This window comes from Astatotilapia calliptera, chromosome 20, assembly GCF_964374335.1.
Source record: "Astatotilapia calliptera chromosome 20, fAstCal68.1, whole genome shotgun sequence".
NCBI lineage: Eukaryota > Metazoa > Chordata > Actinopteri > Cichliformes > Cichlidae > Astatotilapia > Astatotilapia calliptera.
Genome location: NC_137441.1, coordinates 10,447,302 through 10,475,134, shown reverse-complemented (window position 1 = coordinate 10,475,134; position 27,833 = coordinate 10,447,302). Strand labels below are relative to the sequence as shown.

Below are 27,833 nucleotides of genomic sequence, written 5' to 3'. Positions count from 1 at the left end.
TACAAAGCTTTAAATTATTTTTAATAGATGCTGGCTGGATGCCCCCAAAACCTAATCTGGTGCATGATATAGCAGTTCTGTTTTAACTTCCCACCCATCACAATGAAGATGACGTTATATTTATGTGTGGATTTCACAATGGATTTATTATAACAAGCTCTCAGGGCCTGTTCGCCAAGCGTGTGACCCAGGCTAAGGACAGCCATCCGAATCAGACTCCCTTGCCAGGCTCTGTCACCTTTTTTAACATAATGGAATAAAAGAATTGTACTATACTCAGATGTTGCTGGAGAGGTAAGGCACAGTGTGGACATGTTGCTGTGACAGAAGATCGGGAAAAGGTAGGGATCTGCTTTCAGCTGAACACGAAGTGGAAGAAGCAACCAAAGACCAAAAAAGACTTAAAGGTAGGACACTACACATTTACCAACTGTAATTAGGACTACAGTATATGTGGTGTTATAAAGAACATTAGAAAACTTTCGATTAGCATCAAGTGTCTTGTTGGGCCAATGAGTGTGTTATTCCTTGCATCTGTCTTTCAAGGAAGTCTTAATGATGTCATAGTGTGAACTGAGATGTGGGGCTGGTCGACAAATGCATCAGCAGATTTATGTGAGAGTGAGCACTATGTTGTGCAGTTCCTGCGCCTGACATTTAGAGAACTGATATGCATTAGCATCATTTTTGGAGCGGTGATGTTATAACATGAGGTGGATTCGGTGTTCATGCATGATGTCCCAGGAACAAATCCATATGACTCATGTAATCCTTTGGCTTTTCCTCTAACACCACTATCAGGTCCATCTTTTGAAATATCTATGGAAATGTGCCACAATTTTCTAGATTAATTGACACACAGAGATTTTGTACAGATGGCCACTGACTTCTTCCCATGAAAGTGACATTTGTAGTTTAATTAGTAAAATTTATAACATCTATGCATACCCCCATGTACTTTGTATTCAGTGCAAAATGACAGCTAAGGTACAGTAGCTGATACCTTTTAAATATTAAAATATGTGTGCATAAGATGTTAAACATTTAGATCTCATGTATTTAAAATATGGTAACATGTGTAGTCATACAAATATAAAAAAAATACAGATATTATATTGTATTTCATTCAACTGAGCACTTCTTCGTAATAAAGTGTATGCATTTTTTCCACATGGACATTTTTGGGGGAGAAATGTTGTTACAGTTTGCGCTCATCAAACTATAAAATGAGTATTCAGCTCAGTGAGGCAGTATTGTTTTGGCTGCACAGTGGTGATGATGTAATTTCGCACTGTGTCCTGCTCAACAGAAGTTTCTTTCCATCCTATTCTTCTGCTCTCTCTGATGCAGTGACGTCAAAGCGCAAACGATAGGTGCTCTGACTCTGAACAAGCATCTTGTGTGGTTGAACACTCCCTCTCACATGCCATCTGCTCTTACCCGAGCCCTGGGCACTCGTGCCAAAGGGGACCTACGAGCATAGAGACCTTTTTGTCGTCACCGAGCTGGCCTCGTCTGCCTCAGTGCCATGCAATCTGGTGCATGGCACTGATCACGGCTCACTGTCAGGCCTGCTTCAGTCCAATCTATGGGGGGAAAATGCTTATTCTGAGAGCCAAAGGGCTTAACACACCCCTTGTGCTTTTGTGTCCTATGTGAGCCAAGTCAAGATGTGTTTCTGATGTTAATGGAGGATTGTAATGGTTTCCATTGTAGATGCACTGATATTCTCTCTTCTCTGAATGCTTTTTATTCAGTAAAAAAAAGAAAGAAAAGAAATCTATTACCATGATAAAGCACTACTTAATCATAATATTTAGTTTTAAAGATTTGGAAATACAAATTTTGACTATACTTTTATTTTAATCCTTAGGTTGCAGTGCCACCTCATATTACCCCACCTCAACACCGAGCTATTGTTCTATCCAGTCGGTGCTGGTCTGTACATGCAGCATGTGAATGCCTGAAAGCCTACACAGGTCAGGACACTGTCAACAGCCGTGAGATGGCTTTTGTCTAACACAAATACAGCTTCTCCTGCATCTTTGGCACCTTCTAGAAAAGAAAACTGCTCTCCGCCTACCCCGTAGGATTTTCTCAGATGAATGGTAATGACCTTTTCCTGCTTTCCAATGAGTGTGAATGACTGAGTGTAGAAAACTCTCTTTCACAAAAAGTCAATCAAATCATAATTGGTATTTTGAAAAACAAAAAAACAAAAACAAAACATTAGTCTTGTTTCAATTGCCTTTGTCAGGATGTCATGTGATACGAGATGTGCCAGATGCAGTATTCATACACTGGAAACAGATATTGCTTTCATGCTCTGCTTCCCAGTTCTCTGCATTCAACAATAAAGCCCACATTTTGATGTCATCATAACCAGCAAGAATGCAAACTGTACAGAATCTGGGTTGTTCTCTGCTTTCATGTGGTCCAGCCTCATTTTTACTAAACAGATTTTGCTCACACCGGATCAAGCAAACATTTTTCAGCTGAAGAAAATACAGGTGCTGCCAAAATATGCTCAACCATGTGACAAGCCTCTCTTGATATACCGTAGTCATTTTTTAAAAGTTATTCTTTGAACTTCAATTTATTTATTGTGCAAAATTAGTTTTGTGACCACGTTGATGAAGTGTTCAGCATTATGACAGCCTGGTCAGAGCAGTGAAGTGGGTGAGGTGGAGGTGTTGTGTGGTGCTCATTCATTATTCATGAGATGGGTGGGCAGAGTGTAAGTGGCAGTGACGGACAGAAACTCAATTACTGATGTGTATGAACTCCTCTAGGGTTCTTGACCTGATATTTGAAGGGCTGGAGTATTAATTTCTACACTGCAAGAACAAGAATAATTTCCTGAAGTCATTGGATTATTGTTGCTGTGTGAAAGTAACAGAGATGGGGAGGAGAAAACCCTGATTTGGCACAAGTGAGGTAGGTTCGCATAACTTTTTTGTTTCGAAGTCCTGACACATTCCACAGTTCATTACATATTAATAGCAAACAGTTTTAAATATAGGCATCGAATGAATTGGTTTTTGTTCACACTGGCAGATTAATTGTATTCGACCTTCAACATGAACTTAACCACAATTTATTCTTGTCAGGCATTCGGAGGATTCATTTACATATGTGGGAGGCAGTCACTTGTAGACAGCTTAATAACCACAGATTGTGTTGTTTGTGTAGTTTGCTCGCAGTTGTGAAAATATTCTGTTAGTAAATCTAACACAGCAGCAGCTTCTAAACAAGTGTTTCTAAGTACAAATACACATCACGTATACTGCAATTTTATGTCACTTCTTTTAGGTTTTCAATGGGAAATATTTTACTTACTACATCTACAAGATTTTTCCTTAAAAAGAAAACAGTTTAATGCTAATAGAGTTTTAATACTACATTGTTTTATAGTAAACCAGTTATTCCCACCCTATTATGCTTAGACTCAATTGTCACATGTTTCAGATATGTACTATCTGACTGTCAGATTATGCAGTATTTCACGCAAACAAGAAAAATACAAAACTGTGTAGCAAAAATTATGTTTGTCTTATTTCCATACTTTTTAAAAAATCTCATAACTGCACCTCAAGCGCCACTCATAATAACTACAATATACGGCTATCATTTGTCACAGGAAAATTTGAAAGTATATTTGCTTAGGTACAGTTTAGATTGTGAACTATGAGTAAAATGTTTTCTTCACTTTATAATTTGTTCAAGATGTAATGTCTTCTAGATGTCTTGTGTTACTTTTCGTTCAAACTAGGAGTAGAGAAATAGGTGACCACAATCAATTCTGGACTAAATGAAATATAAAGATGGGGACACTGGTCAAACCAGCGCTGCTGCTACTTTTATGGCAGAGTGTTGGGGCTTTGAACGTCCCTCTCGAAGGTAAGCGAATATCTTAAGACCATTGGCTAGTTGTAAATTTATGTCTATGAATTGTTTTTTCACATTACTTCTTAAACTGACTTTATTTCTCTGCCTGCAGTCAGACAACCCCCTACTATCATAAAGCAGTCAATGAAAGAGCACATTGTTGACCCCAAAGGGACCATGGTAATAGAGTGTGAAGCCAAAGGAAACCCTCATCCTATGTAAGACCTAAATAATCCACTGAACTGATTTTTTTTTTAAACTTAGATTGGCAAACCACTGATTTTTTTTTCCCGGCCTTTTTTCATTTGCTCATTTATGAAGTTTCTCATGGAGGCGTAATGGGAAGTATTTCAATGTGGCACGTGACTCTCAGGTGTCAATGCGCAGGCGCTCAGGGACTCTGGATATCTATGCCCGGAACAATCCAGAAAAGTATGAGGCAGAGTATCAATGCATTGCCTCCAACCAGTATGGATCTGCATACTCCCACAAGATCATACTACAATTATACAGTAAGTTTGTCTGAATCTAGCAGTGAAAAAGATATACAATGACTTCAGTGTATTGGTTAAAAATATCTGGGATGTATAAATAAATGACAACAAACTGTTTCCATCCCAAAAGGCTTTCATTGTTTAAAGAATAATTTGCTATGGTCTTTTCCATTTATTAAATTAAATTTAAACTTAAAATACAACTAGAAACACAGAAAACCAGAAGATCCAAGACCCAAAACAACAATATGTATATTAAATATTAGCAAGTATACCAGTAATTGGCATGGGGCCAAAACATCCAGCATCAGCCAGAATTTAATGAGCAGTGTCAAGCAAACTTTGCAGCTGAGAGGAGTTTGATTCTATTTGTGCAGGACCCCCTGTGTGGCCAAGAGAGATTGTGGAGCCTGTGGTGGTGAGTGCTGGCTTACCACTTGTCCTGTCCTGTGACCCTCCACCTGGCCCACTTAAACCTGAAACATACTGGATGTCCAGTTGTAAGTGTCTGATACCAAATGAAATGCTAGATCAAGTCTAGGGTCAAATGAGCAAAAACAGGAAGATTTTGATCATGTGGTATCTATGTTGGCCCTAAGAGGTCAAATGCACTGCAACCTAAGAAAACATCAGCAAAAAGAATAATGCTACAAAAGCACTTAAAACACAACAAAAGTGGAATAAAACATAATGAAAATAGAATAGAGGGAGATAATAGCATGATGTAACAGCTTCAGATTGCACTGATATGCACTGAGAAGAACTGCAGGATTGATCTATGTTGTGAGGGAAATGAAGATGCAAAGTTTTGTGTGTTCTAATCGCATGATTCATATAATACTGTAAATACATGCTTGCTATTATTTGTAACCAGTTCCATCTGTCACGGTGGGGTGTGCCGGTGTTTTAGAAACAGGACCCAAAAGCAGAAGCTGACAGAGGAATTGCAGGTTCTAACACAAAACGAGCCTTTATTTTGGCTGAAAAAACAGCAGCAAACAAGAAACTATTAGAAAAAAAAACTAAGAACACTATGAAAAAACTGTGAACAATATGACAGACTATGAAAACTGTGGAGAGAATAACAGACAACCTGACAATGAAACACAGAAAACAGAAGACTTAAATACACAGGAGCTGATCAGGGGAAGTGAGAACACATGGGGAAACAGCTGACTGAAATTAAGCATAATGACTCACAGGGACATGAAGCTAAACACAGTCACAAAAACACCGCAGACTCTTTCAGAATAAAACGGGAGACAGGGAAAAATACAATAATCCACGAAATAAAACTAAAATACACACACCACTGGGTCTCAGTACCATGACACCATCAGGCTACTGTCTCACCTAAATAACTTCTATTGTTTTATGAGCTTTTGTGGTGTTTTTCTACATCTGTTGTGTTGTATTGAGGCTTCCACCGTGACTTTTTTTCTACTTCTGTTGTATTTTGTGCACTTTTGATGCATTTGTCCATTTGATGGCATTTCCTTGGGTTGCGGTGCATTTTACTTTTCAGGGCCACCATTGGCATTACACTTCTAAAGCAATGTGAATAAGGAATTTTTAACTCTGTCCTTCATTTCAGGTTCATATGCGAGACCTTTCAACTGGCCCATTCAGACAGCTTTCCCCACCATGCAGCCTGTGCGGCAGGACCGCAGGGTTTCCATGGGAGTCAATGGAGATCTATATTTCTCTAATGTGTTGTTCAATGACTCTGTTGCTGATTACTGCTGTAATGCCCGATTCCCGTACAAAAATGTCATCCAGCAGAAGATGCCTGTAGTTGTGAAGGTGCTTACGAGTGAGTATAACTGTGTTCATAATTATTTCTAAATGTCCTACATCCTCAAGGCTTTTCAGTTTGGAGGTTCTGCACAATATCTAATCCTGAAATCAGCTGGAACCACTCTTCCAGTTTCCCTTTCACAGCACCTAATAGTCCTATTACATGGGTCTACTACTGGGACCCTTCTGGACTTTATCCTCCACATCTGCTCCTTTTAATATCTCAGCTCTTGGTACTTCTTAGTTCCATTGTGCTAATCCTTTAATGTGGCTGTTGGCTGGTATTAGTTTATCTATCAGAGCTGCTATCTTTGGGTTCTAGTCAACCACTGGTATTTCAGACTGGTTTGCCAGAAACTGTCTGGAAGCTGAACTTCTGTAGAACCTTACCCCTGTTTTTCTTAACCATCTTTAGAGGTGTCTCCCATCAGGACTGGAGATATTCAACTACATAATCATGATCACATGATACTGTATGCTGTCCAAGTTTGCATCGTACAGCCTGCTACTATGTGCTGGACATAGCATTTTTGCACTATCTGCAAACTGGATCCTGTATGGATCTGGTGCTTAGGCAGAGTCTCTGTGCTGTCCTTTAGACTGCCTGGTAGGATGTCAGCCACTTCTTCTGTCTGTTAGTAATACAGCCCATGGAGGGGGTGAGGTCTCCCACAATACTATTTTGCCCCGTGTCTTGTCATTTTGCTCTTATTCCAGATCACCTTTCTACCATTTGTCACTGTTTGAAGCCACTTTATAGACACCCACCCAGCCCTTTACACATAACATGCAAATAGCACAGGTACATTTCAAACGTTGACCAAACATAGAGTACAGGCACAGCACATTAATAAATGCAGTAGACAAAAATTAATCAAATAACAAGTTGGGATGTTAGCATATGTTGTTTGAAACACAGGAAGATGCCACTAAATATAATCACTACCAGCACATGACAAATTAAAATCCTATTCCTTTTGGAGCTAGTTTAGCTCACTGGTTGAGTAGGTGCCCGTGTGCCACAAGGCTGAAATGTTAATTATTAATCTTTTATACTTGCTGTTTTGGATGAGGAGTGTGATGACTCAATGTTTGAGGTATTTGACGGGGATTTTCTGGTTATTTTTCTCCAAAGCTCATGCAGTGGTTGAGGCTGCTCCCACCTGGCTGTCTCCTACAGGCTCATCAAGCTCAATATTGGTCCTGCAGGGGGAGGAGCTGCTCCTGGAGTGCATTGCTGCAGGAATGTGAGTCTTCAATAAGGATCACACACACAAAAAAATTTCTAATTTCAAGTTTATGCTACAAATGATTATACAACAGTTTATTTTGTGTTTAGTGTAAGTATTTTCACCTTGAATTCATGAAAGTTATCCTGTGTAAAGCCTTGTTTGTGATTATTAAGGCCAACTCCTCACATTACCTGGGCCAAGGATGGAGAGGACTTGCAAGTGGCATCTCGCATGAAAGTGAAGAACTTCAACAAAATGATTCAAATCCCAAAAGCATCTTTTGAAGATGCAGGTGAATACACCTGCACTGCTAAAAATAGGTTAGGCTACGCTGAGCACACAATAACTGTCAGGGTCAAAGGTGAGTTCTTCAGAAACATAGAGTATTTTATGTTTGGACTGATCATTATAATCCAAACTAATAACATATTTTCTGTTTGACAGCGACTCCTTTCTGGTTGGAAAAACCCACCAACCTGATTTTGGCACCAGAGGAAAATGGACGGTTGGTGTGTCGCGCTGATGGGGCTCCTCGTCCCACAATCAGCTGGTTCATTAACGGAGAACCGATTGAAAGTATGTTTTAGGAGATCTTGTCTAAAAGGCATAAAAATGAATAAAAAAATATTGTGCCTAACTTTTATTTTTCCTTTTTGGTGGGGTTTTTTTCAGCTGCTACACCACTGCCTAACAGACAGGTTTCAGGAGAAACGCTAATCTTCCGCAGTGTAACAACTGAAAACACTGCTGTCTACCAATGCAATGCTTCAAATCAGTACGGCTACTTACTGGCCAATGCATTTATTAATGTGCTACGTAAGTTACCAGCCACTGTCATTCATAACATTAATTAAAACAGAGTTATTTTTAAAGAAAACGAATGTGTACACTTATGTCTGCATTTTTATTTTGTTAAATATGAACAAAATTATAGCAGAAGTGCTGCTACATATCTGGCCAGAAAGACCAGTACCAGTGTGTTAATTTGATAGTTCAATAAAAGGCTTCATTTGGTTAAGAGTGAGAAAAAAAAATGAATTCACGTTTGCAATTTTGTCTCGTTATACAATATTTTAAAAAACAAACAAAATGCTAGATTTTTGCAAATATTTATGGGTGTTTTCTTGTTTTTTTTTCTGTGCTACTTGAACACTAAAGTGGCCCTCCAATGAGATGACAGTGCCAGCAGTGGCCCACAGCTCATTTAAGTTTGAGACCCCTGCTTTACACCGATTTATAATTACTCATTTGAAAAGTTACTCTTTAGGAGAGTGAAACTGTTTGTTAGCATTTTTTTTTAACTTTCTTTACTCAAAACTACATTTGAAAATGTAATAGGTCAATTTATTAAGCACAATAGGCAGTCACAGTTCCATATTTTATATAGTAAATATTACATTTAAATAATAATCCTTTAATTTCGCTGCCGATTGTTTTGACGTAACATTGAGTTTTTATGTGTATCAGGTTTAAAGATTTGCAGTTCAGTATAGGCTTAGGATAATAAAGAGTAATAAAATCAACCATGCACATCTATCAACAATGGCAAAATACTTAACAAATTATGTAGTTCAGTTCTTACAGATGAGGGTTTAATTAAATAATCACATTTTGGACCGGTCATTCCCTATCTGAGGTAGAAATAACACGTTTTTCTACCGCTCGTGTCCTTGCCATGATGCATTGTTTAGGCCAAATTTGCTTTTTTTTATATCATGGGAGAGTATACTGGGTGCATATTGAAGTCAAATAATCACTGATGATGCTGCAGTTGCTCCCTTTTCCCATAGATGCAACGCCACGAATCCTTGGGGCAAGAAATGAATTCATCAAAGTGACTGAGGGTAGTCGTACCTTTTTAGATTGCCAGTACTTTGGTTCTCCAGTGCCTGAGTTGAGATGGTAAGATGGCGTGTGACACTGTTATGATTTATAAATCCACTCACAGTAAGTGTGTGTCTTAACATATGTCCATGCTTCTTCTTACACAGGTCCAAATATGGGCAAGGAAATCTTGAAGGAAATCGTTTTAAAACCCACAGCAATGGGACTCTGGAGATTAAACATATCAAGATAGAAGACCAAGGAACTTACGTGTGTGTAGTCAGCAACATTGCAGGGAGAGATGAGGATCAAGTCAGAGTAGAGGTCAAAGGTGAAGAGTCATTAAAATAAAAAATAATTGAATTGGCAATAAAATTTGACATAATTTTTTTTTCATTGTACATTATTGTATTTATTTTGTTTGCAGAACCCATATTAATTGTCACAAGACCACAGAGTATGAAAGTCATGCGTGCAAGTGATGTCCGCCTGGAGTGTGGTGTAACAGCAGATGTCACGACTCCTATCACAACCACTTGGCTGAAAAACAAAAAGCATCTCACTCTTGGTTGGAGGTAGGATTATTGTGTATTATTTACTGTTAATTAAAGTACATTTATGCATATATGAGTACATATATGAGGCCCGTTTGTGCAACTAAGTTCATATTATTAGTTTCAGTGTAATCAAATGAGCTTCTAGGTCTCACCAATTTTATTCAATTTCTCAGAATCTCAATGGATGAATCAAATCTAGTGATTACTAATGTAAACACAGGCGATGAGGGAAATTATACATGTGTCATCAAGAGTGAGCTTGAACAGAAATCTGCCTCAGCACACCTAATGGTGATGGGTATGAAACACTGAAACCAAAGATATTTTATCAACCATATGACATGCTGAAATGTCTTTTTAATTATTTCTGTATTTAATTTATTTATAGACCGTCCAAATCCTCCCACTAACTTGGAGTTATCTGATCCATATGAACGTACTGTAAGACTGAGCTGGGTTCCTGGAGATAGCAACCACAGCCCCATAACAGGTAAAAGATGAAAACTCAAAAAATTACAAAAGTAAACACTTTTTTAAACATTATTACCATTTTTGAGGACTCTTTTGCTGTATTGACTAGCATTTTGGTTGTTTTTGCATTCTTTGTTCTCTCGCAGAGTTCTTAGTGCAGTATGACGACGATGATTGGTTGCCTGGAAAGTGGAGAAATCTTTCAACGTACCCAGGGAACCTCAACTCTGTCATTTTGCATCTCATACCTTTTACGTACTATGAGTTCAGAGTCATCGCTATTAACGAAATTGGAGCTAGTCGCCCTAGTCGTCCATCTAAGCGTTTTCAGACCAGCGGTGCACGTGGGTGTCATATGTTTTTGTTTGGGACAATAAATACTCAGAGTAAAGACTGGGATATATGACAATGTTGTGCAAAAGTTTTGAAGTACCTCTTATTTCTTTATATTTTGCTAGGAAAATTGTAAATGTGTGGAAATACAGTATATGAGGCAAAAACAAAGTTTTTATAAGTCTAATGAGCTTCAAAGTTAGTATTTGGTATGACCACCTTTATTATTTAACAAAGCCTGAACTCTCTTAGGCAAGCTTTAATGTAATTTCTATAGGAAATCTTCTAGAATAGTTCTCTTTTTGGATATTTGCAGTTTTTTATTTTTCTGTCAAGAAGATCCCTACAAGCTTCAATAATGTAGCTTTCCAGGCTCTGGGGAGGCCAATCCATGGTTGAAGTGTTCCATTGTGTGTTTTACTATCCAGGTATGCTTTTAGTGCACTGGTTGTGTGTTTGAGATCATTGGCGTTGCTGAATAATGAAGCCATTGCCAATCAAATGCTTTCCAGATTATACGGTAGCTCATCTGTCATTACATTTATGCTATCATAATTCCATCAATCATGACAAGATCTCCAACACTGCTGACTGAAATGCAGGACCAAACCATGACAGAGTCTCCACCATGTTTTACAGATTTGAATCATTACTCCACAAATCGCTACCTTATCGTGGTGGAGGGGTTTGTGTCCCAGGGATCCCAGGGGCTATGTTGTCTGGGGGCTTTTGCCCCCTAGTAGGGTCTCCCATGGCAAATTGGTCCTGGGTGAGGGACCAGACAAAAAGCAATTCAGAAGATCCCTATGAAAAGACCATCGAGGGAACAGTTCACCCTGCCCGGGATAGGGTCACAGGGGCCCCGCCCTTTAGCCAGGCCCGGGGAGGGTGCCCGAGGGCAAGCATCTGGCCTGGCCGGGCCCCATGGACTAAGGCCCGGCCAGGCACAGCCCAAAAAAGGGACATGGGCCCATCTTCCTGCAGGCCCACCACCCGCAGGAGCCACCGTAGGAGTCGGGTGCAATGTGAGCCGGGCAGGAGCCAGGAGCGGAGGTCCTGGCTTCCAAGACTGGCAATTGGGACATGGAATGTCACCTCTCTGGTGGGGAAGGAGCCTGAGATAGTGTGTGACCTCACCTCAACGCATGGTCTGGGCTCTGGAACCAGCCTCCTGGAGAGGGGCTGGACTCTGTCTCAGTCTGGAGTTGCCCCTGGTGAGAGGCGGCGGGCTGGGGTGGGTATCGTGGTATCCCTTGGGCTTGGTATATTGGGGTTTCTCCCCAGTGGATGAGAGGGTTCGTTCCCTTCGCCTTCGGGTCAGGGAATGGGTCTTGACCGCCGTCGGCACTTATGCGCCGAGCAGCAGTTCAGAGTACCCAGCCTTCTTGGAGTCCCTGGGTGTGGCACTGGAGGGTGCTCCTCCTGGGGACTCCGTTGTCCTACTGGGAGACTTCAATGCTCACGTGGGCAATGACAGTGAGACTTGGAAGGGCGTGATTGGGAGGAACAGCCTCCTGGATCTGAACCCGAGCGGTGTTTTGTTATTGGACTTCTATGCAAACCACAGTTTGGCCATAATGAACACCATGTTCGAACATAAGAGTGTCCATCAGTGCACGTGGCACCAGGACACTCTAGGCCACAGGTCGATGATCGATTTTGTAATCGTATCGCCAGACCTGAGGACATGTGTTTTGGACACTCGGGTAAAGGGAGGGGCTGAGCTGTCAACTGATCACCACCTGGTGGTGAGTTGGATCAGGTGGCGAGGGAGGACGCTGGACAGACCTGGCGTGCCTAAACATACAGTGAGGGTGTGCTGGGAACGTCTAGCAGAGGCCCCAGTCCACGAGATCTTCAATTCACACCTCCGGCAGAGCTTCAACAGCATTCCGACGGAGACTGAGGACATTGAGTCCGAATGGACCATGTTCAGCACCTCCATTGCCGAAGCCACTGCACTGATCCACGGCGTCAAGGTACTTGGTGCCTGTTGTGGTGGTAATCCCCGAACCAAACGGTGGACCCCAGAGGTGAGGGGAGCCACCAAGCTGAAGAAGGAGTCCTATCGGGCTTGGTTAGCCTGTGGGACTCAACCAGTCTACATGTGTTTTGTGGACTTGGAGAAGGCATTCAACCGTGTCCCACGGGCTTGCTCCAGGAGTATGGGGTGTCTGGCCCATTGCTACGGGCCATTCAATCCTTATACAACCATTGCAAGAGCTTGGTCCGCATAGCCGGCAATATTCAGACTCGTTTCTAGTGGGTGAAGGGTTCGCCAGGCCTGCCATTTGTCACCAATTCTGTTCATAATTTTTATCGACAGATTTTCTAGGTGTAGCAAAGTGGCGGAAGGCTTTCACTTGGGTGGCCTCAGGATCTCCTCTCTGCTTTTTGCAGATGATGTGGTTCTGTTGGCTTCATCGGGTGATGGCCTCCAGCTTGCCTTGGAACGGTTCGCAGCACCTCCAAATCTGAGGCCATGGTCCTCAGCCGGAAAAGGGTGGAGTGCCCACTCCGGGTCAGGGACGAGTTCCTGCCCCAAGTGGAGGAGTTTATGTATCTCAGGGTCTTGTTCTCGAGTGATAAAAAAAGATTTGTTACTTTTGCAGTTATTTTTCCTTTTGAGTAAATAAATGACAAGTAATAAGTTAATCACTAAAAGTCCCAGAAATAAGCTTTTAGATGTTTTGCAAAACCAGGCACCTCCCAACTCCCAACTTCTGATCTTTATGCTAAGCTAGGTTCCATTAGCTAGCTAGCTTATGTTTCAACTGTAGTAAATGTATCTCTCTGAATCACAAACAGTTTTTCAAAATTGTGTTCATTTTTTTTGCACAGCTCCAGATATAATCCCAAAGAATTTAAAAGGCGTTGGTACATGGAGAAATAACATGGAAATCAGCTGGGAGGTAATCAGAATTTACATAATCCTTTTATTTATCACTAATATCTTCACATATCTTCGCACAATAAAGCTTTCTAATTTTATAAAAACATGCTTTTAGCCTCTAACCTACAGAGAGTGGAATGGACCCCATCTAAAGTATCTGGTCTGGTGGAGAAGGAGAGATTCTCGAGAGGAGTGGAAGAATGCAACCACTAAGTGGCTAAAATATTACATCTATGATGCGGATACCTTTACTCCTTATGAGATCAAAGTCCAGGCAGTGAATGACTTTGGGCTGGGACCAGAGTCTTCTGTTGTCATTGGTTATTCTGGTGAAGGCCGTACGTACCTACATTTCTTTTATCATAACATAGTAAGGAGTAGGAATTTTGGAAGGAAATCAATACATGTTGGTGAACTTCATTGTACTTCGGTAGATTCTCTGCTTCACTACATTAGAGATTACAAACTGTTCTATAGATAGACTTTCTTTAATTTGGTATAAAGCACCATCTAAAGCCAGACTGTTCCCCTGATTAATTTTTTGCATTTAGTTTTTTGTCAGACTGGCTGTCAGCTGATATTCAATTTACAATAATGGTGGGTGTTCAGTATTAACATGGGCAGAATCTCAAATAATGAGGTCAGTTTACATCCAAGTATTCCTGGTGAGACAAAAGCAGGGAATCATGAATAATTTCGGAGGAAAACGGTTTTTGTCATTACATGTTTTATGCTCACTGATAGCAAAGACGAAATTCAGTGCCATCTCTGTTTTCCCCAAGGCCCAACAACAGCACCCCTGAACCTGAGAGTGTCCGACATCGAGAGCACTCAGGTGACTCTACACTGGGATCCAGTGACAAGTGACACAATTATGGGAGAACTGAAAGAATACAAGGTGAATTCAGCATTTGATAATGGACAGTAAATTTGCACTACATTTTTATTTATTGACATTCAAAACTAAGGGCATTTAATCATTTTAATTTAATGAAATGCAGCTGGTGATGAACGCAATCAAATGACTAAAATATGCCAGGTTTCATTTGATATAATGGTGTCTAAAACATTAATACCAGCTGAGAAAGAAGTCTCAGAGTGTGCTCTGTGTGAAAAGTTATATACTATACATCTAAAAGAATCAAATGCAAAACAGTTTTTAAGCTAACCCAGTTAACCCATTCTGCATTTTCCATAATTGCCATTCAGTTAAATTACATTTTGAGCTGTTGCTTTATCATTTGATTTCTAAAATTTCATTTTTCACTGTATTATCAGTACACCGGGAGAGCAGCTTGCAGCAACCACATTATATATTAAATAGTGGGCCTGACCATCCAGTAATTAATCAGTTACACTATACATTAGATATTACTGAAATTCTGAATAATAATATAATTTTTTATGTATGAACTTATCTATCTTTTCGGCTAATTTCAAGGAAAAAAAAACCTTTACCCTCATGTAAAAGAAACTCTGGCTTAATTGGTCTGTCATTGTTTTATCTGCTTTTGCCATCTTAAGAGGAAATCAAGCTTAGGTTGATAAAATCATACAGTAGAAAGATTACTGAGTTTCATGTTGCTATGTAACGTGAATACTCGATTGCTTGTTTGGAGAGCAGAAGATCTAAAATGTGTGTTGTCGCTCGTCTCTCAGGTCTACTACTGGAGGGACAGCAGCCAGCTGAGGTGGCATTGGGTTGACAGAGGGATGAAGTCCAAAGAATTTCCTATCAATGGCCCAGACCCCTCTGGGGTCCTTGATGAGCTTATTCCCTACAGCAACTACAAAATGTACATAGTTGTGGCAAACAGTCGATACGAAGGGCCGCAAAGTAATAACATACATTTCTCAACACCTGAAGGAGGTAAAAGTGTTACCACTTTGTCAACAAAACAATAATTTTAGAGATTAGCCTCTATCAATCACAAGCAATTCACAAATTAATGTGTTTTTCCTCCCCCTGGTATGTTTATCATCTGCTGCTGTGTTCTCTCCTGTAGTACCATCTGCTCCTAGATCCTTCAGGATCCAACAGCGACATCTGGACAGTATTTATGTTGACTGGGGCCTGCCAGCAGAGCCCAATGGCATAATTACTGGGTATTCCCTCAAGTACCAGACAGGTATGAGCTGAAAACACTCTGAAAGAACAGGAATCTGATTATTCTAGTAAAGCTGGCAAAGGTCCTCATCTATGTAACTCAACAGTGCTCTTAAATAAGCACTCAAAGATCAGAATATGACTAAAGCACGTTCTTATGAACACTTGCATAGTCACTCTCTGAGTAGGGGAGGTAGTTAATAGCTCAGCACCAGTATCAACAGTTCTCCCTATAAAAGGAAATGCCCACTCTCTCCACAGTGAACGCCACCAGGGGAGAGGAGCTGCGAGTTGAAGAGCTTCCTCCTAATGTGACAAGCTTCTCAATCCGCCGATATGACCGATACACTCGATACAGATTTTCTGTGGCAGCACGAACTCGCCTAGGGATAGGCGAATGGCATACAGAGGAATCACCCCACTATACTACAGAGAGTAATTAAGTCCTTTCTTCAGCTAAAACTGCTTAAAGCTGCTCCATTGTCACAAGGGGTCACAGCAAGTAGCTCAGCACATGCCCAGCAAATGTGTAAATCACAACACTTTAGAGCCACCTACTCAGACAAATAAAATAAACACTAAATGACTATGTTCACGTTGGTTTACTTAATGATGTGTGCCCTTGCATGTCTCAGTTTATGCTCAGGATCAGGTGGATATCACCACTCAGGGCTGGTTCATTGGGATAATGTGCGCTGTGGCTCTCATCGTGCTAATCCTTCTCATCGTCTGTTTCATCAAGCGGAGCAGAGGAGGAAAATACCCAGGTAGGGTGGTGATGCCTAACTGTATCTGTAGAAAAATTTTAAGGCCTTACATTTTGTAGTGTTGGTTGAATAGAATTTTAAAACATCTTGGGTGTTGTCATTTGGGATGTTTTACCAAATTTTAATACAGTATAAAACAAACAATTAATTTATTTTTTAAAAAGAAATACAAACTATCAAAAAAACTGTTAGTTATAGTCATATTCAGGCTCCATGGTGTTAATAAAGCTCATTGGTACTATTTCAGTACGGGATAAAAAGGACATTTCACTGGAGCCGGTGGATGACAAAGATCAGGAGGGATCATTTGATTATCGGTAAGTTTTACCTTCTCTGGAAAATGAATGAATTTTTAAATTCAGACACTAACAAAAACTTTTACTGCTTCTCCCTGAGGGAAGTTGTGATTTAACAACACCTCAAATCAGTAAATAATATTATCTTACCAAACTGCTTTACAAAGTATTCAATGTTTGCAATGTTTCTTAAGTCATGTAATTTATTTTGTAATTGCACAGTAATAATACTCGACAAGGAAGATGTGTATTATGTTTGTTATTGTTATACTGTAACACTGCACCACACTATCACTGTTGAAAACTATAACTAAAATTAAAACTTTGAAACCCTGAAAAATTAGATAAAAACAGCCTATTTGTTTACCTATTATCCATTTGCTCCTGTGCATTTTTCTCTTGGTTTCATAAATTAAAGCTGCCCAGTGGAACTGCTGTTCCCGTGTCCTTCATCATAAACACGTTACACTTAACATTTTATTTTGCTAGCACATTGCACCCTCCTTCTGCATGTATGTGATCAGTGGAACAGCAGGGAACTAAATACTTATATACCATTATTTCTTTATAACTTTAATGTTGATTTAAAACTCCATTGGGTATCTTTAATTTTGATTAGATTTTAGCATCACAATGCACAGGTTCAAATCTTATTTTCATTTGATTTATAATAACTCTTTGATCATAATTACATTAATCTGTGTTTTTCTTTTTTTTACTCTGCCTTTTCTATCTAAACCCTTCCCCTCCAAAACCTCAATCCTTTTCTTTTTCAAAGATCCCTTGAAAGGTATGAAAAAAAACAAATATTGACACTTTGATATTATACCTGTGCGATCCTGGAAAGATGCAAAAACTGTATTTGTACTTGCAATATGTAGTCAGTCCTCTGACACACTGAATTCTTTTCATATTTTAGAATAGCACGTGTGTCCACTCTCCCCTACCCTCGCAGGTATGATCATTTAGTACTGCAAATTCTTTACAACTACTTTATAATAAGATTGAATCATTTTATTTTTTTTATCTTTTCCATAATATCTTGAGTTTTTATTTATTTTTTAATCATTCATTCCTTCATTGTTTTTTGTAGAGAAGAGGAACGAGGGCTTCAAAGAGGTCAGCCATCTATTGAGGCAATGATGAAGCGATCAGACAGCGATGACAGTCTGGTGGAATATGGAGAAGGGGGCGAGATACCATTCAATGAAGATGGCTCATTCATTGGCCAGTACACAGGAACCAGGAGAGACGTCAGGGAGTTGGACTTTGGTGGAAGTCTGGAGCTGCACTCACCAATAAATACCATCTATTCCCTGGCTTAACACTCAGATGTCAGACTGTGCTTCTGAAATACACAGAGCTATTTGTCATGTGGTTTCACTATCCCTGCATCCTCCACCTTCAATTTAGAACCTGGAGGAACTTTTATTTGTCAGCAGGACACAGCTTGAGAGTAAAGTGCTGTTTAAGCCCTCCCTATCCTTGCAGACAGCACAACTTTCAGGCATTTATGGAATAAAATGTAGAAAAGTTGGAATAATTTTTCTATAGAGATGTGATTTTCTTTTTAAACAAAGCTTTTATCTCTTTTGTAAAATACAAATATACATTGTTCAGTTATCCTATTAGGAAAGAGACACTTGCTGCGGATCACAGGAGATGGAAGTGGAACAGTTTATCATGTTGATAAAAATGGGTTACAAGGACTGATCTAGATTGGTTCTATCATTTTTTTTTCCTGCTAATTTCAAGAAATCTATTATTTTTGAATACTTGCAGTTTCATAGAAGGGAAGTATCCTACTTTCACCTGAAGGGGAACCATCTATCAATTCAATTTTTTTTCTGCTTATCCAATTCACAGTCGCCAAGGGGGCTAAAGCCTATTCCAGCTGTCCTAGGGTGACAGGTGGGCTATACTCTGAACAGGTGCCCAATCTGTCACAAGGCTAAAATGCAGGACAGACAACTAGTCACATTCATACCTATGGGCAATTTAGATAATAAAATATCCTAACCTCATGCCTGTCTTAGGACTATGGGAGGAAGCCAGACTACCCAGAGATAACCCACACAGACATGGAGGTTATCGTGTCCGCAACTGTGCCACAAAAAGGGAACTACAAATAAAGGAAAATAAAATCTCTCCATGGACTAACAATTCATTTGTCAGTTTCAAATCTGATTCTGTATGAAACAAGATGTCAAACCATTTGAGGAATCAATTGTGAGCCATAAATCAACTATAAAATCAGAGGTCACACATGAACCGGTCTCCTAATTTCACTCACAGTAAAAATGATTAATATTTATGTAACAGCAGGTTTTTTTGGGTTTTTTTTTTTGACTACTAATGCCACCTCTGTATTAAGACTGTTATATCTGATTTTAAATAAAGTGAAAGTATTTCTAGGATGTTTCATATGACTAAATATTGAAACCAGCTTCTGTATCTTGGAATTTTAAAGGGATACCCAAAACTTTCTTTTATTATCATTCTTAGAGTTAGCTTTTAACATCAATTTAGGGTTAACCACTGTAACACATAACCACAAAATAATGTTCAGTCATGTTATTGCAGAGTGGAAAGAACATGAGTAACGCACACATGTCCAGATGTTACAGTCACATGAGATAAGTATATATATATATATATATATATATATATATATATATATATATATATATATATATATATATATATATACTTATCTCATAGTGTAATCTATCATTCTAATTGTCCACAAGGATGTTTCACAAGTGGAAAACATTCATGACAGTTGGTGGTCTTCCCAGTCAGCTTAAACTTTGTCAAAATTGGGTCATGCAACAGGGCAATGACCTCAAGCACACCATGAAATTTACAACAGAATGACTGAAAAACAACAGAATGAACGTGTTGCAATGGTCCAAAGTCCAGCCTCCAGCTTAATCCAAATGCTATGACAAACAGGAAAGTGAACTGAACTTAAGCAACACTAAAAAAAAGAGTGGGTTAAAATTCCACCACAATGATGTGAGAGGCTGCATGACTGAAAGTCATACAGAAAAACATTAATATGTTATTGCTCCTAAAGGTGAATCTAGAATCTAATTAATCTTTCATACACTGCTTCTGCATTTTGGCTTGATTTTTGTTAAATAAATATTGACTTCATATATTATATCATGTGTTCTTGTTCACTTGAGGTCGTTTTAAGGCTCAATGATGGTGTTAAAATTACAAAAAATCGAATTGAAAGAGACTGTTAATTACAAATTGCACTAAAAAGATAAAAACACTTTAATTCCCCTGAACCTTGGACAATTCACTACGATGTGGCAGGTTCACTGTAATCCATCATTACACCATTGGGGATTAACTTAAAGACAAAACGATATGTTATCTAAAATCTTTCTGGTTTATCTGCTATAGCTCTGAGTTATCTTTGTCATGCCCCTCCAATCAAGCATACCTAGGGGTTAGCTGGTAATGTTAAAGGGTTCAAGACTATGAGAGAGCTGAAAGAAAAACAATGTTAAATGAACTTCAAATTATCAAAGATGTTAGATTTGGATCAGAAGGTTCCAAAACTAGATAAAAATTAATCCTTTGGAGGTTTTTAATCATGTATCATATAATAACATTCACTGAGCTTATCAATTTACTTTAAGTTTTTTATTTAGAAAAATATATGTTGAGATTAAAGAAAAATAATAAGCTGTTTTTTTGTTTTTCTTTTGTTTTTCTGTGAGAGGAAAAACATCTAATAATATCCTGAAACTGTCTTTCTTGTTGTTCTTATCCTTCTGAAAATGTTCATCTTTAAGCTTGGGACTGATAAATGCCAACAACTGAACAACAACTGAACAACTACAACAATGATCCAAATCATTAATTAAACCTCTATTATCAATTATTTTATCAATTACATCTCATTTATAAAGGTGATTACGTGTTTATCATATAAAAATTACAGAAAAATGATCATCTTTGGGTTTCGGACTGATTATTTGTAATTGCAAATAAACACCAACAAACTATTTTTTATCGACCAAATGATCCAAATTATTAAATAAACCATCAATTATTTGATCAATTACTTCATAAAATAATCTCATCATTAATAATCTCATTGTTTACAAAAGTGATACAAAGCTGCAGCGCTAATTTATTTGAGGCATAACACGAAGCAACAGTGTGTAACTAAACGAAAGACCACTTTGAAGTTTGTTGTTAGCTGTTTATCAAGACATTTCTATGGAAACCAGTATGATCATGATGTTCTGTAAAATACGATGCATCGGCTCACAATGTTATCAGGTCCTCTTATCAGCAGGAAATGATCTGAGGTGATTTCACTGTAGCAGGTTGAAGAAATTTGGAGTCAGATTTATCAGGTAATAAAAGCTATAAGCAGTCATCTTATGACTGATGCATTTATTACATTTTGTTGGCACACAGCCTTTGTCCCTGCCCTATCGGAACTATAAAAAGGACTCCCTAGAATATTTGTGTCAAACTACCTGTGAAAAGTTCATCATCAGCGCAAGAAGGTTTTCGTGACTTTAATATGCGTAGCAGCAGTTCACAGAAGAATTAGCTGTAGAACGCAGAGTTAGTTTGATTCTGTCAAAATCAGTCTTACAGTGATTCATGAAATTTTGAATAATTATCGTAAATAACTATTTGTTGGTGTTGCAGATCACATGTTGCAGATAGAAAAAGGATCAACTGATTCAACATGGCTCAAGTAACAATCTTGGCTGGTAAATAAATCATCATTATTTCAGTTACTAATTGATTCAAAAGTGTAAAATTCTGCAAAATAATAACTAATATATTTGTTTTTCCAGGTTTGTCCCTTTTGATTTGTCTTCAAGTTGGTATGTATTGATCATCTATATGTATTACTGACACGTGTTTCTGAATTACATGACTTAAAATGAGAAAAAAAAATTCTCCTCTTTGCAAAAGTGTCTTCAACCAAACTGGCATGCTACTTCACCAACTGGTCCCAATACAGACCGGGTGCTGGGAGATACATTCCTGAAAATGTAGACCCCAACCTGTGCACACACCTGATCTACGCCTTCTCTGTAATCAGCCCTTCAAATGAGATAACAATGTACGAGTGGAATGATGATGTTCTTTACAGATCCTTCAATGCCCTCAAGAACCGGTGCGTGGTTGAAATATTACTTTAACCGTGGCTTTGTTCTCAATCATTAATAACAAAAGTGTGCAAGGTTCAGCAGCTGTTCTGGCATGAACGGTGAAGTGGTATTCAAATAATTTTTAACCCTAAGCACTTAATTATTGACAGATTTGTTTTAATTTTACTAGTGCAGCCAAAATAAAGAGGAAAGAGGAAAGAGTTACATGCAAAAATCTCAAAATAAAACAGATTTAACAAGACAGTGGTCTTTAAATGAACACAGAACCTATCATTTATATATATATATATATATATATATATATATATGTTTAGGAAATTTTGGAGAAAAAAACCTTTTCTTAACTAGAGATGATGACACTGATGAATATTATGTAAATATTATGTAAAATTATTATGTAAAATTGCCCCTTGGGGATAAATAAAGTCTTTCTGATTCTGATTCTGATAATGTTCTACGAGTGTGCCACTGTTTTTATTGCATTCTTATCATGATTCTGATATCCTAAAAATCTTTATACGTATTAAGTGTTCTTATAGAAACTTATATTAGTTTCTGTTATATATTTGTATTTATACCAGGATAAGAAGCTTTTTTTATGAAACACACACCATTTCTCAAATGTAGCATTCTTGTGCTTCATTCGTTTTTGCATCAAATTGGATAAATTTTAAACTGTGTTCATATATAAAAGACATGTCACATGTTAATGATTTGTGGAAACAAACTCAAGTTGAGCTTTTGGTAGTCAGCATTTTGCTTTTATTAAATGAGACATAACAAGAAAGGAGTGAATCTGACTAAAACAAAATAGGACACTGTATCCTCACATAACCTGTTTTAAGGGGTTCAAATTGACTCAGTACTGAGATACAAAATCCAGTTAGCAGTACTGTGGTTTTTTTCAGACCTATACAAAATTCAACCTGTTTATACAAACAGAAGAGTCATTCCCTGCTGACCAAAAACAACCCAGGTTAAAGACAACTTCTGCCACCTCGAACCACAAAGAATTATTAAAGGACTATCACTGATCATCACTCCTTACACAATTTTTGAAGTAAAGGGTTTCTAATGCAAAATTTTCATAGGAGTTATGTTAAATGAATAAAAAAATTGGTAAACAAATAAAAAGAGTTGGATGATTTTACATGACATGAGGAATGAGGACTTGCAAAATGTAGCATTCTTGTCAAGTCACATGGTTTAATTATAAATCTACCTGTTTTTCTACATCTCCATCACAGAAACCCCCAGCTGAAGACTCTGTTGGCTGTTGGTGGCTGGAACTTTGGCACTGCACAGTTAGTCTACATGACAACAGCATCACAAAGCTGTAGAATTACATTATTTCACATAACAACAACAAATTCATCATCACCTCAATATATCTATAAACTTTCCATCTCAATAGGTTTACCATCATGGCTTCAACTCCTGCCAGTCGCCAGACATTCATCCAGTCTTGCATCAGATTCTTGAGGCTGCACGGCTTTGATGGACTTGACCTGGACTGGGAGTATCCTGGAGCACGGGGAAGCCCACCAGAGGACAAGAAGAGATACACAGTGCTCTTACAGGTTAGTCTGGAAATCAATGTATACTTGTTAATACTATGCACATTATATTTTAGTATGTTATCGTTCCTTTTATATGTATTTTACATATAAAATATGCTTTCTTATTAAAATGAATGCACAATATCATCCTTGTCTACTGTATTCTTGCGTCTAGGAATTACTTGCTGCCTTTGAAAAAGAAGCTACTGAGACCAAACAACCACGGCTCTTGCTCACAGCTGCAGTGGCCGGTGGGAAGGGGAACATTGACAACGGCTACGAGATTGCCGATGTGTCAAAGTGAGTTTATTTGATAGGAAGTCACTAACGTTCCAATCCTAAAGATTTCATCCCACTTTTCATTTTGCAGCACTGGAGATTACTTAAATAAATGCAAGTGTTAATTCATACTAAAACACTGACGGTCCCAGATTTACAGGGACAGCAAATATTTGATCAGAAGAGCTACCTGTGGTTTTATTTACTATACACACATTGCTTAATGTGAAAGGCTTAGACAGCACACCACAGTAATAACATGAAAAAATGATGTAGAGAGATAGTTACATAATGTGAATACACTGAATGATTTTTCTTGAATGATACATGCTGATAAAAAGTATTAAAGTTACAGTTTGAATACATGGGCATTTTTAAGGATTTTTACTTTAAATATGTTCAAGTTCTTAACTTATTTAACTTATTATTATTATTGATATTATTTTGTTACATTGTATTTAATGGTGATGTTTTACAGGTTTCTAGACTTTATAAATGTCATGACCTATGACTACCACGGAGCTTGGGACCCATTCACTGGTCATAACAGCCCTCTGTACCGCAGCTCCGTCGATCAGGGTGATAACATATATTACAATGTGGTGAGTGAAACTTTCATCAACATTCATATATATATATATATATATATATATATATCACTATAAAATATCATTATAATAATATTATATAATATACTATTTTTTTCTCTCAAAGGATTTTTCTATGAAATATTGGAGGGACCAGGGAGCTCCTATGGAAAAGCTCTTAGTCGGTTTCCCCACATATGGACGCACATTCACCACATCAACAGCTGCTAATGGTCTTGGAGCTGCAGCCACAGGACCAGCGAGCGCTGGGCCTTACACCCGTGAAGCTGGGTTTTGGTCTTACTACGAGGTCAGCTAATATAAAGCAGCTTATGTTCAGATTTATTACACCACAATGTTTTCCATAAATCGCAAACTGTGTGAAGGGTGTTGAAGTATTATTTTCTTCTCTACAGATTTGCACATTCATCCAAACAGGCAGCATAAAGTGGATTGATGAGCAAAAGGTGCCCTATGCCATTAAGGGCAATGAGTGGGTTGGCTTTGATAACAGGCAGAGCTTTGAAATCAAGGTACCAATGCCAATTTATGTTTAAGGTGATAATACAAAACAAATCATAATGTTCTTATTAACTGGAAGCTATATCTTACTGCTCTTAAAGTAGTACAGACATCAGGTAAAGTTTGGTCACATTTGGTTACTTTTGGATTGTGCACTGGTGGAAATGTGGTAGTTTTAAATTGCAACTCACAGTTTATATTTCACAGGCACAGTATGTGAAAGACAACAGATTTGGAGGAGCATTTGTCTGGTCTCTGGATCTCGATGACTTTGCTGGACAGTTCTGTGGACAGGGACATTATCCTCTCATTAGTTATCTGCGCACTCTTTTGAATTCAGGTAAACTGAAAAAAGTATAAACATGGACACTTTAATATTCATCAGTGTCATCATCTCTAGTTAAGAAAAGGTTTTTTTCTCCAAAATTTCCTAAACTTATATATATATATATATATATATATATATATACACACACACACACACACACAGTGGGGCAAAAAAGTATTTAGTCAGCCACCGATTGTGCAAGTTCCCCCACCTAAAATGATGACAGAGGTCAGTAATTTGCACCAGAGGTACACTTCAACTGTGAGAGACAGAATGTGAAAAACAAATCCATGAATCCACATGGTAGGATTTGTAAAGAATTTATTCGTAAATCAGGGTGGAAAATAAGTATTTGGTCAATAACAAAAATACAACTCAATACTTTGTAACATAACCTTTGTTGGCAATAACAGAGGTCAAACGTTTACTATAGGTCTTTACCAGGTTTGCACACACAGTAGCTGGTATTTTGGCCCATTCCTCCATGCAGATCTTCTCGAGAGCAGTGATGTTTTGGGGCTGTCGCCGAGCAACACGGACTTTCAACTCCCGCCACAGATTTTCTATGGGGTTGAGGTCTGGAGACTGGCTAGGCCACTCCAGGACTTTCAAATGCTTCTTACGGAGCCACTCCTTTGTTGCCCGGGCGGTGTGTTTTGGATCATTGTCATGTTGGAAGACCCAGCCTCGTTTCATCTTCAAAGTTCTCACTGATGGAAGGAGGTTTTGGCTCAAAATCTCACGATACATGGCCCCATTCATTCTGTCCTTAACACGGATCAGTCGTCCTGTCCCCTTGGCAGAAAAACAGCCCCATAGCATGATGTTTCCACCCCCATGCTTCACAGTAGGTATGGTGTTCTTGGGATGCAACTCAGTATTCTTCTTCCTCCAAACACGACGAGTTGAGTTTAGACCAAAAAGTTCTACTTTGGTTTCATCTGACGACATGACATTCTCCCAATCCTCTGCTGTATCATCCATGTGCTCTCTGGCAAACTTCAGACGGGCCTGGACATGCACTGGCTTCAGCAGCGGAACACGTCTGGCACTGCGGGATTTGATTCCCTGCCGTTGTAGTGTGTTACTGATGGTGACCTTTGTTACTTTGGTCCCAGCTCTCTGCAGGTCATTCACCAGGTCCCCCCGTGTGGTTCTGGGATCTTTGCTCACCGTTCTCATGATCATTTTGACCCCACGGGATGAGATCTTGCGTGTCTTCCATTTTCTGATGATTGCTCCCACAGTTGATTTTTTCACACCAAGCTGCTTGCCTATTGTAGATTCACTCTTCCCAGTCTGGTGCAGGTCTACAATACTTTTCCTGGTGTCCTTCGAAAGCTCTTTGGTCTTGGCCATGGCGGAGTTTGGAGTCTGACTGTTTGAGGCTGTGGACAGGTGTCTTTTATACAGATGATGAGTTCAAACAGGTGCCATTCATACAGGTAACGAGTGGGGGACAGAAAAGCTTCTTACAGAAGACGTTACAGGTCTGTGAGAGCCAGAGATTTTCCTTGTTTGAGGTGACCAAATACTTATTTTCCACCCTGATTTACGAATAAATTCTTTACAAATCCTACCATGTGGATTCATGGATTTTTTTTTCACATTCTGTCTCTCACAGTTGAAGTGTACCTCTGGTGCAAATTACTGACCTCTGTCATCATTTTAAGTGGGGGAACTTGCACAATCGGTGGCTGACTAAATACTTTTTTGCCCCACTGTATGTATATATATATATATATATATATGAAAAAAACACCCAGCACGCCCCTGCGGGCGGTTTATCCTTCAAGCTCGGGTCCTCTACCAGAGGCCTGGGAGCTTGAGGGTCCTGCGCAGTATCTTAGCTGTTCCCAGGACTGCGCTCTTCTGGACAGAGATCTCCGATGTTGTTCCCGGGATCTGCTGGAGCCACTCGCCTAGCTTGGGAGTCACCGCACCTAGTGCTCCGATTACCACGGGGACCACCGTTACCTTCACCCTCCACATCCTCTCGAGCTCTTCTCTGAGCCCTTGGTATTTCTCCAGCTTCTCGTGTTCCTTCTTCCTGATATTGCTGTCATTCGGAACCGCTACATCGATCACTACGGCCGTCTTCTTCTGTTTGTCTACCACCACTATGTCCGGTTGGTTAGCCACCACCATTTTGTCCGTCTGTATCTGGAAGTCCCACAGGATCTTAGCTCGGTCATTCTCCACCACCCTTGGGGGCATCTCCCATTTTGACCTCGGGACTTCCAGGTTATACTCGGCACAGATGTTCCTGTACACTATGCCGGCCACTTGGTTATGGCGTTCCATGTATGCCTTGCCTGCTAGCATCTTGCACCCTGCTGTTATGTGCTGGATTGTCTCTGGGGCATCTTTACACAGCCTGCACCTGGGGTCTTGCCTGGTGTGATAGACCCCAGACTCTATGGATCTTGTGCTCAGAGCTTGTTCTTGTGCTGCCATGATTAGTGCTTCTGTGCTGTCTTTCAGTCCAGCTTTGTCCAGCCACTGGTAGGATTTCTGGATATCAGCCACCTCCTCTATCTGCCGGTGGTACATACCGTGCAGGGGCCTGTCCTTCCATGATGGTTCCTCGTCTCCCTCCTCTTTCTTGGGTTTCTGCTGCCTGAGGTATTCACTGAGCACTCGGTCAGTTGGGGCCATCTTCCCAATGTATTCTTGGATGTTCGTTGTCTCATCCTGGACTGTGGTGCTGACACTCACCAGTCCCCGGCCCCCTTCCTTC

The 27,833-nt window shown here is 39.3% G+C and overlaps 2 protein-coding genes across 2 annotated transcripts; both read left to right on the top strand.

Moving 5' to 3' along the window:
* Positions 1-1,652: 1,652 nt before the first annotated feature.
* nfascb (neurofascin homolog (chicken) b) lies at positions 1,653-19,073 on the top strand. The gene is made up of 28 exons (XM_080295297.1): positions 1,653-2,108; positions 2,793-2,937; positions 3,773-3,900; positions 4,001-4,106; positions 4,210-4,400; positions 4,760-4,882; positions 5,977-6,195; positions 7,315-7,426; positions 7,585-7,772; positions 7,856-7,987; positions 8,084-8,227; positions 9,202-9,313; positions 9,403-9,566; positions 9,663-9,810; positions 9,966-10,090; positions 10,181-10,282; positions 10,410-10,607; positions 13,438-13,508; positions 13,605-13,827; positions 14,272-14,387; positions 15,149-15,359; positions 15,496-15,618; positions 15,858-16,031; positions 16,232-16,363; positions 16,611-16,680; positions 17,438-17,449; positions 17,579-17,614; positions 17,753-19,073. Exons 3-28 carry the CDS (start codon positions 3,825-3,827, stop codon positions 17,982-17,984), a joined length of 3,540 nt encoding a protein of 1,179 aa, XP_080151423.1. The 5' UTR covers positions 1,653-2,108; positions 2,793-2,937; positions 3,773-3,824; the 3' UTR covers positions 17,985-19,073.
* A 3,168-nt stretch (positions 19,074-22,241) lies between these two features.
* Positions 22,242-25,142, top strand: LOC145423122 (acidic mammalian chitinase-like). The gene is made up of 7 exons (XM_080295303.1): positions 22,242-23,122; positions 23,233-23,398; positions 23,553-23,677; positions 24,135-24,258; positions 24,371-24,553; positions 24,660-24,776; positions 24,973-25,142. Exons 2-7 carry the CDS (start codon positions 23,243-23,245, stop codon positions 25,123-25,125), a joined length of 858 nt encoding a protein of 285 aa, XP_080151429.1. The 5' UTR covers positions 22,242-23,122; positions 23,233-23,242; the 3' UTR covers positions 25,126-25,142.
* The last annotated feature ends 2,691 nt before the right edge of the window (positions 25,143-27,833 follow it).